Here is a 21,890-nt window from a genome sequence, read left to right on the forward strand (position 1 = left end):
CAATATTAACTAAATATGCAGGTTTAAAAATATATACTTGTGTATTGATTTTAAGAAAGGTATTGATGTTTATGGTTAGGTACACATTGGAGCAACGACAGTCCTTTTTCGCGAATACGCACCGCATCGATTATATGCAACACAGGACACGCTAGATAAACTAGTAATATCATCAACCATGTGTAGTTAACTAGTGATTATGATTGATTAATTGATTGTTTTTTATAAGATAAGGTTAATGCTAGCTAGCAACTTACCTTAGCTTACTGCATTCGTGTAACAGGCAGTCTCCTTGTGGAGTGCAATGTAAAGCAGGTGGTTAGAGCATTGGACTAGTTAACCGTAAGGTTGCAAGATTGAATCCCCGAGCTGACAAGGTAAAAATCTGTCGTTCTGCACCTGAACAAGGCAGTTAACCCACTGTTCCTAAGCCGTCATTGAAAATAAGAATGTGTTCTTAACTGACTTGCCTGGTTAAATAAAAGGTTAAATAAAGGTGTAAAAAAAGGGAAAAAAAGCCCAAATTGGTGTCCAAAAATACCGATTTCCGATTGTTATGACAACTTGAAATCGGCCCCAATTAATCGGCCATTCAGAATAATCGGTCGACCTCTTGTAAAGGGTCTAAATTATTCTTGCGTAAATGCGATACTTCTGTTTATTTTTTATAAATTTGCTAACATTTCTAATAATCTTTTTTTGATTTGTCATTATGGTGTATTATGCGTAGATTGATGAGGGGAATAAACAATTGAATACATTTTAGAACTGTAGGCTGTAACGTAACAAAATGTGGAAAAAGTCAAGGGGCCTGAATACTTTCCGAATGCACTGTATACCTGACTTGTTGAAATATAACTTTAAAATGGTTGGTGAAGAACAACATTGGCAGGGCAATTCAAGCACAGCCAAAATGCATTGATAATGTATTGGGCCTATAGCCTATGGCACAAACCTCATTGCTACAGTACTTTTTAATAGGTTACTTTTGCATAGGCTTACGATCTTTTAAAGACATTTAAAAAAGTTTGAGCAGTAGATCTCGGCCTGCATTTTGACTCAGAAAGTGATCTTGGCCCAGAAAAGGTTTCTTTACAACACCCTAGATAATGGCAATCTAGTGCACTAGGGGCACAGTATTGGTGGTGGTAGTGGAGGTGTCATCAGGACAGGGGGGGTGGTGGGGACAGAGGACAGGGAGGGTGGTGGGGACAAGGGAGGGTGGTGGGGACAAGGGTGGGTTGTGGGGACAGGGGACAGGGAGGGTTGTGGGGACGGCGGTGAGTTGAGTACCTCAGCCTCACTTCAGAATACTAACAGCTCTGTGAGGTCAAACAATCAACTCCAATACCTCACACTAGCAGATCTGATCATCCCTCACACCAGCAGATCTGATCATCCCTCACACCAGCAGATCTGATCATCCCTCACACCAGCAGATCTGATCATCCCTCACACCAGCAGACCTGATCATCCCTCACACCAGCAGACCTCACACCAGCAGACCTGATCAGACCTCACACCAGCAGACCTGATCAGACCTCACACCAGCAGACCTGATCAGACCTCACACCAGCAGACCTGATCAGACCTCACACCAGCAGACCTGATCAGACCTCACACCAGCAGACCTGATCAGACCTCACACCAGCAGACCTGATCAGAACTCACACCAGCAGACCTGATCAGACCTCACACCAGCAGACCTGATTAGACCTCACACCAGCAGACCTGATCAGACCTCACACCAGCAGACCTGACCAGACCTCACACCAGCAGACCTGACCAGACCTCACACCAGCAGACCTGATATGACCTCACACCAGCAGACCTGATATGACCTCACCCCAGCAGACCTGATTAGACCTCACACCAGCAGACCTGATGAGACCTCACACCAGCAGACCTGATGAGACCTCACACCGGCAGAACCGACCAGACCTCACACCGGCAGAACCGACCAGACCTCACACCGGCAGACCCGACCAGACCTCACACCGGCAGACCCGACCAGACCTCACACCGGCAGACCCGAACAGACCTCACACCGGCAGACCTGACCAGACCTCACACCAGCAGACCTGACCAGACCTCACACCAGCAGACCTCACACCGGCAGAACCGACCAGACCTCACACCAGCAGACCTGATCAGACCTCACACCAGCAGACCTCACACCAGCAGACCTGATCAGACCTCACACCAGCAGACCTGACCAGACCTCACACCGGCAGACCTGACAAGACCTCACCCAAGCAGACCTGATCAGACCTCACACCAGCAGACCTCAAACCAGCAGACCTGATCAGACCTCACAACAGCAGACCTCACACCAGCAGACCTGATCAGACCTCACACCAGCAGACCTCACACCGGCAGAACCGACCAGACCTTGCACCGGCAGAACCGACCAGACTTCACACCAGCAGACCTGACCAGACCTCACCCCAGTAGACCTGATCAGACCTCACACAAGCAGGCCTGATCAGACCTCACCCCAGCAGACCTTAAACCAACAGACCTGATCAGACCTCACACCGGCAGACCTGACCAGACCTCACACCGGCAGACCTGACCAGACCGCACACCGGCAGACCTGACCAGACCGCACACCGGCAGACCTGACAAGACCGCACACCGGCAGACCTGACAAGACCGCACACCGGCAGACCTGACCAGACCTCACACCGGCAGACCTGATCAGACCTCACACCGGCAGACCTGATCAGACCTCACAACAGCAGACCTCACACCAGCAGACCTGATCAGACCTCACACCAGCAGACCTCACACCAGCAGACCTGACCAGACCGCACACCGGCAGACCTGACCAGACCGCACACCGGCAGACCTGACAAGACCGCACACCGGCAGACCTGACAAGACCGCACACCGGCAGACCTGACCAGACCTCACACCGGCAGACCTGATCAGACCTCACACCGGCAGACCTGATCAGACCTCACAACAGCAGACCTCACACCAGCAGACCTGATCAGACCTCACAACAGCAGACCTCACACCAGCAGACCTGATCAGACCTCACACCGGCAGACCTGACCAGACCTCACACCAGCAGACCTGACAAGACCTCACACCAGCAGACCTGACAAGACCTCACACCAGCAGACCTGATCAGACCTCACCCCAGCAGACCTCAAACCAGCAGACCTGATCAGACCTCACCAGCAGACCTCACACCGGCAGACCTGATCAGACCTCACACCAGCAGACCTGACCAGACCTCACACCGGCAGACCTGATCAGACCTCACACCGGCAGACCTGATCAGACCGCACCCCGGCAGACCTGATCAGACCGCACCCCGGCAGACCTGACCAGACCACACCCCGGCAGACCTGACCAGACCTCACACCGGCAGACCCGAACAGACCTCACACCGGCAGACCCGAACAGACCTCACACCGGCAGACCTGACCAGACCTCACACCAGCAGACCTGACCAGACCTCACACCAGCAGACCTCACACCGGCAGAACTGACCAGACCTCACACCAGCAGACCTGATCAGACCTCACACCAGCAGACCTCACACCAGCAGACCTGATCAGACCTCACACCAGCAGACCTGACCAGACCTCACACCGGCAGACCTCAAACCAGCAGACCTGATCAGACTTCACAACAGCAGACCTCACACCAGCAGACCTGATCAGACCTCACACCAGCAGACCTCACACCGGCAGAACCGACCAGACCTTGCACCGGCAGAACCGACCAGACTTCACACCAGCAGACCTGACCAGACCTCACCCCAGTAGACCTGATCAGACCTCACACAAGCAGGCCTGATCAGACCTCACCCCAGCAGACCTTAAACCAACAGACTTGATCAGACCTCACACCGGCAGACCTGACCAGACCTCACACCGGCAGACCTGATCAGACATCACACCAGCAGACCTCACACCAGCAGACCTGACCAGACCGCACACCGGCAGACCTGACCAGACCGCACACCGGCAGACCTGACCAGACCGCACACCGGCAGACCTGACAAGACCGCACACCGGCAGACCTGACAAGACCGCACACCGGCAGACCTGACCAGACCTCACACCGGCAGACCTGATCAGACCTCACACCGGCAGACCTGATCAGACCTCACAACAGCAGACCTCACACCAGCAGACCTGATCAGACCTCACAACAGCAGACCTCACACCAGCAGACCTGATCAGACCTCACACCGGCAGACCTGACCAGACCTCACACCAGCAGACCTGACAAGACCTCACACCAGCAGACCTCAAACCAGCAGACCTGATCAGACCTCACCAGCAGACCTCACACCGGCAGACCTGATCAGACCTCACACCGGCAGACCTGACCAGACCTCACACCGGCAGACCTGATCAGACCTCACACCGGCAGACCTGATCAGACCGCACACCGGCAGACCTGATCAGACCGCACCCCGGCAGACCTGACCAGACCGCACACCGGCAGACCTGACCAGACCGCACACCGGCAGACCTGATCAGACCTCACCCCGGCAGACCTCAAACCGGCAGACCTGACAAGACCTCACACCGGCAGACCCGATCAGACCTCAAACCGGCAGACCTGATCAGACCGCACACCGGCAGACCTGACCAGACCGCACACCGGCAGACCTGACCAGACCGCACACCGGCAGACCTGACCAGACCGCACACCGGCAGACCTGACCAGACCGCACACCGGCAGACCTGACCAGACCGCACACCGGCAGACCTGACCAGACCGCACACCGGCAGACCTCAAACCGGCAGACATGACAAGACCTCACACCGGCAGACCCGAACAGACCTCACACCGGCAGACCCGAACAGACCTCACACCAGCAGACCTGATCAGACCTCACACCAGCAGACCTGACCAGACCTCACCCAAGCAGACCTGATCAGACCTCACCCCAGCAGACCTCAAACCAGCAGACCTGATCAGACCTCACAACAGCAGACCTCACACCAGCAGACCTGATCAGACCTCACACCAGCAGACCTCACACCGGCAGAACCGACCAGACCTTGCACCGGCAGAACCGACCAGACTTCACACCAGCAGACCTGACCAGACCTCACCCCAGTAGACCTGATCAGACCTCACCCCAGCAGACCTTAAACCAACAGACCTGATCAGACCTCACACCGGCAGACCTGACCAGACCTCACACCGGCAGACCTGATCAGACATCACACCAGCAGACCTCACACCAGCAGACCTGACCAGACCGCACACCGGCAGACCTGACCAGACCGCACACCGGCAGACCTGACAAGACCGCACACCGGCAGACCTGACAAGACCGCACACCGGCAGACCTGACCAGACCTCACACTGGCAGACCTGATCAGACCTCACACCGGCAGACCTGATCAGACCTCACAACAGCAGACCTCACACCAGCAGACCTGATCAGACCTCACAACAGCAGACCTCACACCAGCAGACCTGATCAGACCTCACACCGGCAGACCTGACCAGACCTCACACCAGCAGACCTGACAAGACCTCACACCAGCAGACCTGATCAGACCTCACCCCAGCAGACCTCACACCAGCAGACCTGATCAGACCTCACCAGCAGACCTCACACCGGCAGACCTGATCAGACCTCACACCAGCAGACCTGACCAGACCTCACACCGGCAGACCTGATCAGACCTCACACCGGCAGACCTGATCAGACCGCACACCGGCAGACCTGATCAGACCGCACCCCGGCAGACCTGACCAGACCGCACACCGGCAGACCTGACCAGACCGCACACCGGCAGACCTGATCAGACCTCACCCCGGCAGACCTCAAACCGGCAGACCTGACAAGACCTCACACCGGCAGACCCGATCAGACCTCAAACCGGCAGACCTGATCAGACCGCACACCGGCAGACCTGAACAGACCGCACACCGGCAGACCTGACCAGACCGCACACCGGCAGACCTGACCAGACCGCACACCGGCAGACCTGACCAGACCGCACACCGGCAGACCTGACCAGACCGCACACCGGCAGACCTGACCAGACCGCACACCGGCAGACCTCAAACCGGCAGACATGACAAGACCTCACACCGGCAGACCTCAAACCGGCAGACCTGATCAGACCTCACACCGGCAGACCTGACAAGACCTCACACCGGCAGATCTCAAACCGGCAGACCTGACAAGACCTCACACCGGCAGACCTGACAAGACCTCACACCGGCAGACCTGACAAGACCTCACACCGGCAGACCTGATCAGACCGCACACCGGCAGACCTGATCAGACCGCACACCGGCAGACCTGATCAGACCGCACACCGGCAGACCTGACCAGACCGCACACCGGCAGACCTGACCAGACCTCACACCGGCAGACCTGATCAGACCTCACACCGGCAGACCTGACACCGGCAGACCTCACCCCGGCAGACCTGACACCGGCAGACCTCACCCCGGCAGACCTCACCCCGGCAGACCTGACACCGGCAGACCTCACCCCGGCAGACCTGAAACCGGCAGACCTGATCAGACCTCACACCGGCAGACCTCACCCCGGCAGACCTGACCCCGGCAGACCTGACACCGGCAGACCTGACACCGGCAGACCTGACACCGGCAGACCTGACACCGGCAGACCTGACACCGGCAGACCTGACACCGGCAGACCTCACCCCGGCAGACCTGACACCGGCAGACCTGACCAGACCTCACCCCGGCAGACCTGACCAGACCTCACCCCGGCAGACCTGACCAGACCTCACCCCGGCAGACCTGACCAGACCTCACCCCGGCAGACCTGACCAGACCTCACCCCGGCAGACCTGACCAGACCTCACCCCGGCAGACCTGACCAGACCTCACCCCGGCAGACCTGACCAGACCTCACCCCAGCAGACCTCACCCCAGCAGACCTCACCCCAGCAGACCTCACCCCAGCAGACCTCACCCCAGCAGACCTCAAACCAGCAGACCTGATCAGACCTCACAACAGCAGACCTCACACCAGCAGACCTGATCAGACCTCACACCAGCAGACCTCACACCGGCAGAACCGACCAGACCTTGCACCGGCAGAACCGACCAGACTTCACACCAGCAGACCTGACCAGACCTCACCCCAGTAGACCTGATCAGACCTCACCCCAGCAGACCTTAAACCAACAGACCTGATCAGACCTCACACCGGCAGACCTGACCAGACCTCACACCGGCAGACCTGATCAGACATCACACCAGCAGACCTCACACCAGCAGACCTGACCAGACCGCACACCGGCAGACCTGACCAGACCGCACACCGGCAGACCTGACAAGACCGCACACCGGCAGACCTGACAAGACCGCACACCGGCAGACCTGACCAGACCTCACACCGGCAGACCTGATCAGACCTCACACCGGCAGACCTGATCAGACCTCACAACAGCAGACCTCACACCAGCAGACCTGATCAGACCTCACAACAGCAGACCTCACACCAGCAGACCTGATCAGACCTCACACCGGCAGACCTGACCAGACCTCACACCAGCAGACCTGACAAGACCTCACACCAGCAGACCTGATCAGACCTCACCCCAGCAGACCTCACACCAGCAGACCTGATCAGACCTCACCAGCAGACCTCACACCGGCAGACCTGATCAGACCTCACACCAGCAGACCTGACCAGACCTCACACCGGCAGACCTGATCAGACCTCACACCGGCAGACCTGATCAGACCGCACACCGGCAGACCTGATCAGACCGCACCCCGGCAGACCTGACCAGACCGCACACCGGCAGACCTGACCAGACCGCACACCGGCAGACCTGATCAGACCTCACCCCGGCAGACCTCAAACCGGCAGACCTGACAAGACCTCACACCGGCAGACCCGATCAGACCTCAAACCGGCAGACCTGATCAGACCGCACACCGGCAGACCTGAACAGACCGCACACCGGCAGACCTGACCAGACCGCACACCGGCAGACCTGACCAGACCGCACACCGGCAGACCTGACCAGACCGCACACCGGCAGACCTGACCAGACCGCACACCGGCAGACCTCAAACCGGCAGACATGACAAGACCTCACACCGGCAGACCTCAAACCGGCAGACCTGATCAGACCTCACACCGGCAGACCTGACAAGACCTCACACCGGCAGATCTCAAACCGGCAGACCTGACAAGACCTCACACCGGCAGACCTGACAAGACCTCACACCGGCAGACCTGACAAGACCTCACACCGGCAGACCTGATCAGACCGCACACCGGCAGACCTGATCAGACCGCACACCGGCAGACCTGATCAGACCGCACACCGGCAGACCTGACCAGACCTCACCCCAGTAGACCTGATCAGACCTCACCCCAGCAGACCTTAAACCAACAGACCTGATCAGACCTCACACCGGCAGACCTGACCAGACCTCACACCGGCAGACCTGATCAGACATCACACCAGCAGACCTCACACCAGCAGACCTGACCAGACCGCACACCGGCAGACCTGACCAGACCGCACACCGGCAGACCTGACAAGACCGCACACCGGCAGACCTGACAAGACCGCACACCGGCAGACCTGACCAGACCTCACACCGGCAGACCTGATCAGACCTCACACCGGCAGACCTGATCAGACCTCACAACAGCAGACCTCACACCAGCAGACCTGATCAGACCTCACAACAGCAGACCTCACACCAGCAGACCTGATCAGACCTCACACCGGCAGACCTGACCAGACCTCACACCAGCAGACCTGACAAGACCTCACACCAGCAGACCTGATCAGACCTCACCCCAGCAGACCTCACACCAGCAGACCTGATCAGACCTCACCAGCAGACCTCACACCGGCAGACCTGATCAGACCTCACACCAGCAGACCTGACCAGACCTCAAACCGGCAGACCTGACAAGACCTCACACCGGCAGACCTGATCAGACCTCAAACCGGCAGACCTGATCAGACCGCACACCGGCAGACCTGAACAGACCGCACACCGGCAGACCTGACCAGACCGCACACCGGCAGACCTGACCAGACCGCACACCGGCAGACCTGACCAGACCGCACACCGGCAGACCTGACCAGACCGCACACCGGCAGACCTCAAACCGGCAGACATGACAAGACCTCACACCGGCAGACCTCAAACCGGCAGACCTGATCAGACCTCACACCGGCAGACCTGACAAGACCTCACACCGGCAGATCTCAAACCGGCAGACCTGACAAGACCTCACACCGGCAGACCTGACAAGACCTCACACCGGCAGACCTGACAAGACCTCACACCGGCAGACCTGACAAGACCTCACACCGGCAGACCTGATCAGACCGCACACCGGCAGACCTGATCAGACCGCACACCGGCAGACCTGACCAGACTGCACACCGGCAGACCTGACCAGACCGCACACCGGCAGACCTGACCAGACCTCACACCGGCAGACCTGATCAGACCTCACACCGGCAGACCTGACACCGGCAGACCTCACCCCGGCAGACCTGACACCGGCAGACCTCACCCCGGCAGACCTCACCCCGGCAGACCTCACCCCGGCAGACCTCACCCCGGCAGACCTCACACCGGCAGACCTCACACCGGCAGACCTCACCCCGGCAGACCTGACACCGGCAGACCTCACCCCGGCAGACCTGACACCGGCAGACCTGACACCGGCAGACCTGACACCGGCAGACCTGACACCGGCAGACCTGACACCGGCAGACCTCACCCCGGCAGACCTCACCCCGGCAGACCTCACCCCGGCAGACCTCACCCCGGCAGACCTGACACCGGCAGACCTCACCCCGGCAGACCTGACACCGGCAGACCTCACCCCGGCAGACCTGACACCGGCAGACCTCACCCCGGCAGACCTGACACCGGCAGACCTCACCCCGGCAGACCTGACACCGGCAGACCTGATCAGACCTCACACCGGCAGACCTCACCCCGGCAGACCTGACCCGGCAGACCCTGACACCGGCAGACCTGACACCGGCAGACCTGACACCGGCAGACCTGACACCGGCAGACCTGACACCGGCAGACCTGACCCGGCAGACCTCACCCCGGCAGACCTGACACCGGCAGACCTGACACCGGCAGACCTGACCAGACCTCACCCCGGCAGACCTGACCAGACCTCACCCGGCAGACCTGACCAGACCTCACCCCGGCAGACCTGACCAGACCTCACCCCGGCAGACCTGACCAGACCTCACCCCGGCAGACCTGACCAGACCTCACCCCGGCAGACCTGACCAGACCTCACCCCGGCAGACCTGACCAGACCTCACCCCGGCAGACCTGACCAGACCTCACCCCGGCAGACCTGACCAGACCTCACCCCGGCAGACCTGACCAGACCTCACCCCGGCAGACCTGACCAGACCTCACCCCAGCAGACCTCACCCCGGCAGACCTGACACCGGCAGACCTCACCCCGGCAGACCTGACACCGGCAGACCTCACCCCGGCAGACCTGACACCGGCAGACCTCACCCCGGCAGACCTGAAACCGGCAGACCTGATCAGACCTCACACCGGCAGACCTCACCCCGGCAGACCTGACCCCGGCAGACCTGACACCGGCAGACCTGACACCGGCAGACCTGACACCGGCAGACCTGACACCGGCAGACCTGACACCGGCAGACCTGACACCGGCAGACCTCACCCCGGCAGACCTGACACCGGCAGACCTGACACCGGCAGACCTGACCAGACCTCACCCCGGCAGACCTGACCAGACCTCACCCCGGCAGACCTGACCAGACCTCACCCCGGCAGACCTGACCAGACCTCACCCCGGCAGACCTGACCAGACCTCACCCCGGCAGACCTGACCAGACCTCACCCCGGCAGACCTGACCAGACCTCACCCCGGCAGACCTGACCAGACCTCACCCCGGCAGACCTGACCAGACCTCACCCCAGCAGACCTCACCCCAGCAGACCTCACCCCAGCAGACCTCACCCCAGCAGACCTCACCCCAGCAGACCTCACCCCAGCAGACCTCACCCCAGCAGACCTCACCCCAGCAGACCTCACCCCAGCAGACCTCACCCCAGCAGACCTCACCCCAGCAGACCTCACCCCAGCAGACCTCACCCCAGCAGACCTCACCCCAGCAGACGTGATCAGACCTTACATCAGCAGACCTGATCAGACCTCACACCAGCAGCTCATCAGAAAAAAGAAAAACATGTATTGTGCTGGAGTTGAGCTTTTGATTATTCCAGAGTCGTGAGGACTGAGTGTCCAAGCACTGGCACAAACACGTTTCATTAACACAACTCCTCATCATCATCATCATCAGATCCAGCTGTGACAATACAATCCTCATTAACATGTTATTGATTGCCTCTATCAAAGCCAAACTATGGTTCAGAACAGAGTAGAATACAGAGAAAAGCAGAGTGGATGGTGTCTTACCTCCTCCAGAGTCAGTTGAAGGTACTCTAGCAGTCTGAAGGGGTTGACTCTACACACTCTCCTCGCTGTCATCCCTGGCCCTGCTCTGCCCTGCTGGAACACACAGAACCACAAAACATCAGTTAGAAAAATGAACCCAGGGTGGTCTATGTAAGATCCCAGGGCCTCCGACACATCGCAGTGTTGAGGCTTCACTGCTGCCTGGCGTTTGATTCCAGGCTGTGTCACAGCCCGCCAGGACCGGGAGTCCCATTGGACGGCCCACAATTGGCCCAGCATCGCACCAGGTTAGGGGAGGGTTTGGCCGGGGGGGGGGGGCTTTCCTTGGCCCATCGCACTCCAGCGACTCCTTGTTGCGGGCCAGGTGCTTACTAGCTGACCTCAGTCATCAGTTGAACAGTGTTTCCTCTGACACGTTGGTGCGGCTGGCTTCTGGGTTAAGTGAGCGGGTGTTAAGAAGCAGTGCGGCCTGGCGGGTAACGTTTCGGAGGACGCATGACTTGACCTTCGCCTCTCCGGAGCCCGTTGGAGAGTTGCAGCGATGAGACAGAATTGTAACTACCAATTAGATAAAGAAATTGGGGAGAAATAGGGGGTAAAAAAAAACACGAAACAACGAACAATAATTAAATATATCTAAGATCCCAAAACACATCAGTAACATTATTATTATATTACATGTCAATAAGAACACTGTTAGCAAGGTCTGACACAGTAGGCCTACGCTACACAGAACACAAGGTTCTAGTTTATACAGACCATCACACTGAATAACGAGTCAGACCAGGGTTATTCCTGACCACAAGACCTGACCAGGACAAACTCCTGATTACGACTAGGGCTCAGAGGTTTTCCTGGTTGGGCCACCTGGTCAGGAACAACTTGTGAGAAAATGTGTTAAATGATTTGACCTGATAATTACACTGTACCTTGACAACACTATTCTTCTCTTCCATCACCAGTACATACTCATACCCACGGTCTGCCCCCTGTCGGCCTGCCTCTGTCTGTCTGTCTCTCTGCAGGGTGAGGGTCTCCAGCACGCTGTCCTCCAGGCGACAGCCACAGTCAACCAGCAAGTCATCATGCCTGGGGCACCGGACCGTAGACAGGGCCGCTGAGTCTATCTGCTGTGGCTCCTGGGGGTACAGCTCAGACAGTGGGTCGAACCCTCCATCTACTTGACTCCTAGGCCTCTTAGCCTGGGGACACTGACTGTCCCGCTCCCCCTGATCCTCTGGGCTCCAGGAGGCTGATGCCTGGCCCTGCTGTCCCACTGTCCCTGCCTGCTCTGAGGCCATGTCTTGGGGGTTACCTGCCCCTGTTTCCTCACTCTTGTGAGGGCTGGCTGGGCAGTCATCATTTCCATTTTCCTCTCTGAGCCCTGGCTCCATTGGCTGACAAAGTCTCTGCAGTATCTGATTGACAACCTCCTCTTCCAATCCTTGAGCTAGGAGTACGTCCCGTGCCCAGCTCAAATGCTTCTGGTACCTGGGAGAGGGGAGACAGGTAGACTCATGCGGTGTAACTCGTAAACAGAAATACACTACATGATCAAAAGTAAGAGGACACCTGCTCGTCAAACATCTCATTACAAAATCATGGGCATTAATATGGAGATGATTCCCCTTTACTGCTGTAACAGCCTCCAGTCTTATGGGAAGGCTTTCCACTAGATGTTGGAACATTGTTGCAGGGACTGCAGCTTCCATTCAGCCCAAAGAGCATTAGTGAGGTCGGGCACTGATGTTGAGGCGATTAGGCCTGGCTCGCAGTCGGCGTTCCTATTCATCCCAAAGCTGTTCGATGGGGTTTAGGTCAGGGCTCTGTGCAGGCCAGTCCTCTGTGCAGGCCAGTCAAGTTCTTCCAGACAGATCTTGACAAACCATTTCTGTATGGACCTCGCTTTGTGCACCCCCATCGAACAGCTTTGGGATGAATAGGAACGCCGACTGCGAGCCAGGCCTAATCGCCTCAACATCAGTGCCCGACCTCACTAATGCTCTTTGGGCTGAATGGAAGCTGCAGTCCCTGCAACAATGTTCCAACATCTAGTGGAAAGCCTTCCCATAAGACTGGAGGCTGTTACAGCAGTAAAGGGGAATCATCTCCACAGTAAAACAAGTCCTATATCGACATTGTCATGCTGAAACAGGAAAGGGCTTCCCTAAAAATGGAAGCACAGGATCGTCTAGCATGTCATTGTATGCTGTAGAGTTAAGATTTCCCTTCACTGGAACTAAAGGGCCTATCCCTAACCATGAAAAACAGCCCCAGACCATTATTCCTCCTCCACCAAACTTTACAGTTGGCACTATGCAATCGGGCAGGTAGTGTTCTCCTGGCATCCGCCAAACCCAGATTCATCCATTGGACTGCCAGATGGTGAAGCGTGATTCATCACTCCAGAGAACGTGTTTCCACTGCTCCAGAGTTCAATGGTGGTGAGCTTTACGCCACTCCAGCCGACGCTTGGCATTGCGCATGGTGATCTTAGGTTGTGTGATGCTGCTCGGCCATGGAAACCCATTTCATGAAGCTCCCAACACACAGTTCTTGCTTCCAGAAGCAGTTTAGAACTCAGTAGTGAGTGTTGCAAGCGAGGACAGGCGATTTTTACGCACTTTAGCACTCCGAGGTCACGTTCTGTGCGCTTGTGTGGCCTACTACTTCTCGGCTGAGCCGTTGTTACTCCTAGACGTTTCCACTTCACAATAACAGCACTTACAGTTGAAAGGGGCAGTTCTAGCAGGGCAGAAATTTGACAAACTGACTTGTTGGAAAGGTGGCATCCTATGACTGTGCCATGTTGAAAGTCACTGAGCTCTTCAGTACGGACCACTGTCATCAACGGATGTGGCTGAAATAGCAGAGTCCACAAATTCGAAGGGGTGTCCACATACTTTTGTATATACAGTTGAAGTAGTAAGTTTACATACACATAGGTTGGAGTCATTAAAACTCATTTTTCAACCGCTCTACAAATTTCTTGTTAACAATCTATAGTTTTGGCCATTCGGATAGGACATCTACTTTGTGCATGACAAGTAATCGGTCCAACAATTGTTTACAGACAGATTATTTCACCTACAATTAACTGTATCACAATTCCAGTGGGTCAGAAGTTTACATACAATAAGTTTACTGTGCCTTTAAACAGCTTGGAAAATTCTAGAAAATTATGTCATGGCTTTAGAAGCTTCCAATAGATTCATTGACATCATTTGAGTCAATTGGAGGTGTACCTGTGGATGTATTTCAAGGCCTACCTTCAAACTCAGTGCCTCTTTGCTTGATATCATGGGAAAATCTAAAGAAATCAGCCAAGAACTGATTTTTATAAATCAGACCTCCACAAGTCTGGTTCATCCTTGGGAGCAATTTCCAAATGCCTGAAGGTACCACGTTCATCTGTACAAACAATAGTACGCAAGTATAAACACCATGGGACCATGCAGCCATCATACCGCTCAGGAAGGAGTCGCGTTCTGTCTCCTAGAGATGAACGTACTTTGTTGCAAAAAGTGCAAATCAATCCCAGAACAACAGCAAAGGACCTTGTGAAGATGCTGGAGGAAACAGGTACAAAAGTATCTATATCCACAGTAAAACAAGTCCTATATCGACATAACCTGAAAGGCCACTCAGCAAGGAAGAAGCCACTGCTCCAAAATCGCCATGAAAAAGCCAGACTACGTTTTGCAACTGCACATGGGCACAAAGATCGTACTTTTTGGAGAAATGTCCTCTGGTCTGATGAAACAAAAATAGAACTGTTTGGCCATAATGACCATCGTTATGTTTGGAGGAAAAAGGGGGAGGCTTGCAAGCCATAGAACACCATCCTAACTGTGAAGAACGGGGTGGCAGCATCATGTTGTGGGGGTGCTTTGCTGCAGGAGGGACTGGTGCACTTCACAAAATAGATTAAAAAAATTGAAAAGTGGATATTTTGAAGCAACATCTCAAGACATCAGTCAGGAAGTTAAAGCTTGGTCGCAAATGGGTCTTCCAAATGGACAATGACCTCAAGCATACTTCCAAACTTGTGGCAAAATGGCTTAAGGACAACAAAGTCAAGGTATTGGAGTGGCCATCACAAAGCCATGACCTAAATCCCATAGACACTACAACATTCTATAGCAGCCATGTTGACTTCCGGCGCCGACAGAGATGGCCGCCTCGCTTCGCGTTCCTAGGAACAGCAGTTTTTTGTTTTTTTTACGTGTTATTTCTTACATTGGTACCCCAGGTCATCTTAGGTTTCATTACATACAGTCGAGAAGAACTACTGAACATAAGAGCAGCGTCAACTCACAATCAGTACGACCAAGAATATGACTTTCGCGAAGCGGATCCTGCGTTCTGCCTTTCACCCAGTACAATGGAATGAATCCCAGCCGGCGACCCCAAAAAACGACTTCGAAAAAGGGGAAAACGAAGCGGTCTTCTGGTCAGACTCCGGAGACGGGCACATCGTGCACCACTCCAAAGCATTCTCCTCGCCAATGTCCAGTCTCTTGACAACAAGGTTGATGAAATCCGAGCAAGGGTAGCATTCCAGAGGGACATCAGAGACTGTAACGTTCTTTGCTTCACGGAAACATGGCTCACTGGAGAGACGCTATCGGAGACGGTGCAGCCAGCTGGTTTCTCCACGCATCGCGCCGACAGAAACAAACATCTTTCTGGTAAGAAGAGGGGCGGGGGCGTATGCTTTATGGTTAACGTGACGTGGTGTGGCCACAACAACATACATGAACTCAAGTCCTTCTGTTCACCTGATTTAGAATTTCTCACAATCAAATGTAGACCGCATTATCTACCAAGGGAATTCTCTTTGATTATAATCACAGCCGTATATATACCCCCCCAAGCAGACACATCGATGGCTCTGAACAAACTTTATTTGACTCTTTGCAAACTGGAATCCATATATCCGGAGGCTGCATTCATCGTAGCTGGGGATTTTAACAAGGCTAATCTGAAAACAAGACTCCCTAAATTTGATCAGCATATCGATTGCGCAACCAGGGCTGGAAAAACATCTCCAACAACATCTCCACCCCGCTGATCCTCAACACTGGGGCCCCACAAGGGTGCGTTCTGAGCCCTCTCCTGTACTCCCTGTTCACCCACGACTGCGTGGCCACGCACACCTCCAACTCAATCATCAAGTTTGCGGACGACACAACAGTGGTAGGCTTGATTACCAACAACGACGAGACGGCCTACAGGGAGGAGGTGAGGGACCACGGAGTGTGGTGTCAGGAAAATAACCTCACACTCAACGTCAACAAAACTAAGGGGATGATTGTGGACTTCAGGAAACAGCAGAGGGAACACCCCCCTATCCACATCGATGGAACAGTAGTGGAGAGGGTAGTAAGTTTTAAGTTCCTCGGCGTACACATCACAGACAAACTGAATTGGTCCACCCACACAGACAGCATCGTGAAGAAGGCGCAGCAGCGCCTCTTCAACCTCAGGAGGCTGAAGAAATTCGGCTTGTCACCAAAAGCACTCACAAACTTCTACAGATGCACAATCGAGAGCATCCTGTCGGGCTGTATCACCGCCTAGTACGGCAACTGCTCCGCCCACAACCGTAAGGCTCTCCAGAGGGTAGTGAGGTCTGCACAACGCATCACCGGGGGCAAACTACCTGCCCTCCAGGACACCTACACCACCCGATGTCACAGGAAGGCCATAAAGATCATCAAGGACAACAACCACCCGAGCCACTGCCTGTTCACCCCGCTATCATCCAGAAGGCGAGGTCAGTACAGGTGCATCAAAGCTGGGACCGAGAGACTGAAAAACAGCTTCTATCTCAAGGCCATCAGACTGTTAAACAGCCACCACTAACATTGAGTGGCTGCTGCCAACACACTGACTCTACTCCAGCCACTTTAATAATGGGAATTGATGGGAAATGTAAAATATATCAATAGCCACTTTAAACAATGCTACCTAATATTATGTTTACATACCCTACATTATTCATCTCATATGTATACGTATATACTGTACTCTATATCATCTACTGCATCCTTATGTAATACATGTATCACTAGCCACTTTAACTATGCCACTTTGTTTACATACTCATCTCATATGTATATACTGCACTCAATACCATCTACTGTATCTTGCCTATGCTGCTCTGTACCATCACTCATTCATATATCTTTATGTACATATTCTTTATCCCCTTACACTTGTGTCTATAAAGGTAGTAGTTTTGGAATTGTTAGCTAGATTACTTGTTGGTTATTACTGCATTGTCAGAACTAGAAGCACAAGCATTTCGCTACACTCGCACTAACATCTGCTAACCATGTGTATGTGACAAATAAAATTTGATTTGATCATTTTTAGGCAGAACTGAAAGTGTGTGCGAGCAAACCTGACTCAACTACACCAGCGGTCAGGAGGAATGGGCCAAAATTCACCCAACTTATTGTAGGAAGCTTGCGGAAGGCTACCTGAAATGTTTGACCCAAGTTAATTTAAAGGCAATGCTACCAAATACTAATTGAGTGTATGTAAACTTCTGACCCACTAGGAATGTGATGAAAGTAATAAAAGCTGAAATAAATCACTCTACTATTATTCTGACATTTCACGTTCTTAAAATAAAGTGGTGATCCTAACTGACCTAAGACCGGGAATTTTTACGAGGATTAAATGTCAGGAATTGTGAAAAACTGAGTTGAAATGTATTTGGCTAAGGTGTATGTAAACTTCCGACTTCAACTGTATAGTGTATCATAAGATGAATGCACTAAGTTGTTGTGTGTGAGTGTCTGCTAAATGACTAAAATGTAGAGCGAGGAGAGGAGTGAGATCTGCAAGGCCATGATGCTGGAACTAAAACACAGATCAGAGGTCAGATTGAGGGTTTACACTGATAGTTTAGTTTGTTAAATAACATGCTGCTGTTTCCTACCATGCTTCCTCTGGTCAACTCTTTCAACTCAAAACATTTCACATGTATCAGAATGTGACTCTCGTTCTATTCTGATCTATTCCATTGTACTGTATATTCATTCCACTGTACTCTTGTCATAACATACACCTGTCAGCAACGGGTGTGGCTGAAATAGAAGAATCCACTCATTTGAAGGGGTATACACATACTGCTGTATATATAGTGTACCTTCAGAACATTCAGATGAGAGCTACTACGGTTTGTGTCGACTGCTGTAAACATCCAGTCCTGTTCTATCAACAGCTACTTACTTGAACAGGGAAATGACAGGTAGAACTCTCTCACCAAACTCTACAGAGACAGAGAGAGGACACGTTAAGATGGGCCAGTTCTACAACACTGTTGACCAATCCAATAATAGACATGCCTGGAGAGAATGAACAGTTGAATACTCACTTTCCCATTGGTGTGAGATACTGTGGTCTGGTCTGCTTCTTGATAGGATGCCTTTACCAAAGTAACCCTTAATAAAAACATGACAAAGTCTAAATGAGCAGCTCCATAATCTTGGAACAGAACAGAACTCTTTTACTATGGCTAGTTACAGAAGTAGTGAGGGACTAGTAACGTTAGCTAGTTTCATCATACTAAAGTTAGTAGGCTCCTCTCAACAGTGAATGTTTATTGAATATTTAGCTAAACAACTGTGTTCATCAACAGAGCCTGCTGGCTGCTACACACCTTGCCGTAGAGAGCTTGTATGTGTTCAGGGTCCCTGACAACGACATGCTGGTTGACCATATCTGCTCTGTAGATTAGGGTCTGCTGCAGCCTCGCACCCACCGCAGCAAGAGGGACAGGAAACGGGGCGTCGTACGCCTCAAACACTCTGGGCCGCCGTTTGGGTGCCTGGAACACCGCATCCGTCATGGCGTTTTAAGTATGGACGTATCTGACAACACATATGTTATTTGCTTCTCCTCTTGTATGGATGCGTTACATTACTAGAACAAGCGGCAATGTGAACACACGCTGTTCAATGAGTGTTTCATGAATCCCTTCCGTCGGAACGCGCTGGTACATTAAACTTAGTTCCTCGCCACACTGAGTGTAATAAAGATTTCCAACCAGTAAGGGGGGATGTTTGTCATGTTTATGCCTGTTAGGGTCAGGAAGCTGGTGTACTATCTATTCTACTCCCTTGATCACTCAATTAGTAGGCTTACAATTGCTTAAGGTCAACATCTTCAGACTATGATGTGTGTACTGAGTTTATCAGCATCAGATCTGCCTTATTCTCACTTTGAAACATATTTTTTGTCGAATAGGCTAAAACAAACATTATGTTAACATCTGACTCCAGAGTAAACTGTTCTTGCAATTTGTAGTCCATGACATTTCAGATTGACATATGATAATTTTTCACAAAGTAGTTTGTATGTAGTGAACTACTTTTTTAAAAGTAACTTTAGTTAACTAAACTATACTTAAGGGTAGCTTTAGTGTAGATTAACTTCTTCTAGTGTGAAGTATTTGGTATCTTGGTAATCTATCTTTTTAGAGTAGCTTCCCCAACACGGATTAATGTTGATGTTTAGAGTAGCTTCCCCAACACTGATTCATGTTGATGTTTAGAGTAGCTTCCCCAACACTGATTAATGTTGATGTTTAGAGTAGCTTCCCCAACACTGATTAATGTTGATGTTTAGAGTAGCTTCCCCAACACTGATTAATGTTGATGTTTAGAGTAGCTTCCCCAACACTGATTAATGTTGATGTTTAGAGTAGCTTCCCCAACACTGATTAATGTTGATGTTTAGAGTAGCGTAGGTTAGTATGATGATTAGTAAATACTCAGGTGGTCCAGTCATCATCCTGAAGGAAACTTCCACACATGGAAACATTTCAGCCATGGACGGAGCAAAGGTTGGCACTGACCCTGAATCCCTTCTTTCAAAACCAGCATCAGCACCAGTGACCTGATCCTAACCCTAACTTGACCCTAACCAGCACCAGTGACCTAACCCTAACCTGACCCTAACCTACCCATCAGCATTTGATGCATCATAATATTACTGAAGACTGCATCATGGTCACGTGCCAGTGGAGTCAACAGAAAGGAAGGCATGCCCTCATTGCTCAGGCTACAGAGCAAAGATTACTGGGACAAAAGTCAAGATTCTCCTCTCCCCTGTCTCCTCATATTGTGTGTCATGTTTAATGTTTAGTCACAATACAGTTTATTTACTGGCAATAGTTGTATTAGGGTTGGTTGTAACTACTAATCTGACTGGGTTGGAATATGTGAATATATATTGTACATTAGTTTGTATGTATTTATGTGAATATGTCTATTGTTGAAACCAAGCCCAAACACCCGGGCCATTTTCCCAGACACAGATTAAGACTAGTCCTGGATTAAAACACATTCTCCATTGATATTCTCATTGAACACATGTTTTAGTCCAGGACTAGGCTTAATCTGTGTCTGGGAAATCAGCCCAAGTTTTATACGTCCTACATACAAAGTGTTATTCTGAGCCAATGGGCTGAGGGGAGGATCCACACTGGAGTCAGAATGAAGGACAAGATTCTCTGGTGTTTTGGAACAATTATGTGGATTCACACTGGAGTCAGAATGAAGGACAAGATTCTCTGGTGTTTTGGAACAGTTATGTGGATTCACACTGGAGTTAGAATGAAGAACAAGGTGTTTTGGAACGTTGATGTTCTGACATCAAGGCCACAGCTCAGACACAGTTAAGCACTGTACAATTCGTGTGACTGATATTCAACATTAATTTCAAGTGGGAAAAAGCTCTTGATTTGTTCATTTCTCCAGTCAGTGGAAATTAATGACAACAACAGTCTAAATTCCTAAAACAATTGAACATTTATTCAATACAACATATTCAGTGTTCACCCTGAATGCAGTCTCTGCAAACATGGTAACATTGCCTTTAAATTTCAATCACACTACGGTGCGGATCTTCCTTGCTATGGATTGAATATACCCCTATTTAGATCCACTGCTGAGAGTTTTAGAATGTAGTGAGAGTTCTACTGCTGAGAGTTTTAGAATGTAGTGAGAGTTCCACTGCTGAGAGTTCAAGTGAGAGTTCCACTGCTGAGAGTTTTAGAATGTAGTGAGAGTTCCACTGCTGAGAGTTTTAGAATGTAGTGAGAGTTCCACTGCTGAGAGTTTTAGAATGTAGTGAGAGTTCCACTGCTGAGAGTTTTAGAATGTAGTGAGAGTTCCACTGCTGAGAGTTTTAGAATGTAGTGAGAGTTCTACTGCTGAGAGTTTTAGAATGTAGTGAGAGTTCCACTGCTGAGAGTTTTAGAATGTAGTGAGAGTTCCACTGCTGAGAGTTCAAGTGAGAGTTCCACTGCTGAGAGTTTTAGAATGTAGTGAGAGTTCCACTGCTGAGAGTTTTAGAATGTAGTGAGTTCCACTGCTGAGAGTTTTAGAATGTAGTGAGAGTTCCACTGCTGAGAGTTGTAGAATGTAGT

The 21,890-nt window shown here is 52.2% G+C and overlaps 1 protein-coding gene across 3 annotated transcripts in view; it reads right to left on the minus strand.

Moving 5' to 3' along the window:
- Nucleotides 1–19,434, minus strand: part of tsen2 (TSEN2 tRNA splicing endonuclease subunit) — a 60,258-nt gene extending 40,824 nt beyond the window's left edge. For 2 of the 3 annotated variants that reach the window (XM_031825885.1, XM_020482294.2), the window contains exons 1-5: nt 19,119–19,434; nt 18,834–18,900; nt 18,689–18,728; nt 12,373–12,934; nt 11,444–11,536 (exon numbers count right to left, since the gene is read on the minus strand). In XM_031825885.1, the coding sequence (XP_031681745.1) occupies nt 11,444–11,536; nt 12,373–12,934; nt 18,689–18,728; nt 18,834–18,900; nt 19,119–19,307 (951 nt within the window). In that variant the 5' untranslated portion in view covers nt 19,308–19,434. The remainder of the gene's footprint in view (nt 1–11,443; nt 11,537–12,372; nt 12,935–18,688; nt 18,729–18,833; nt 18,901–19,118) is intronic. The other variant, XM_020482296.2, reaches the window with a different exon arrangement.
- Nucleotides 19,435–21,890: the final 2,456 nt, after the last annotated feature.

The sequence above is a fragment of the Oncorhynchus kisutch genome, linkage group LG5 (assembly GCF_002021735.2).
Source record: "Oncorhynchus kisutch isolate 150728-3 linkage group LG5, Okis_V2, whole genome shotgun sequence".
Taxonomy (NCBI): Eukaryota; Metazoa; Chordata; class Actinopteri; order Salmoniformes; family Salmonidae; genus Oncorhynchus; species Oncorhynchus kisutch.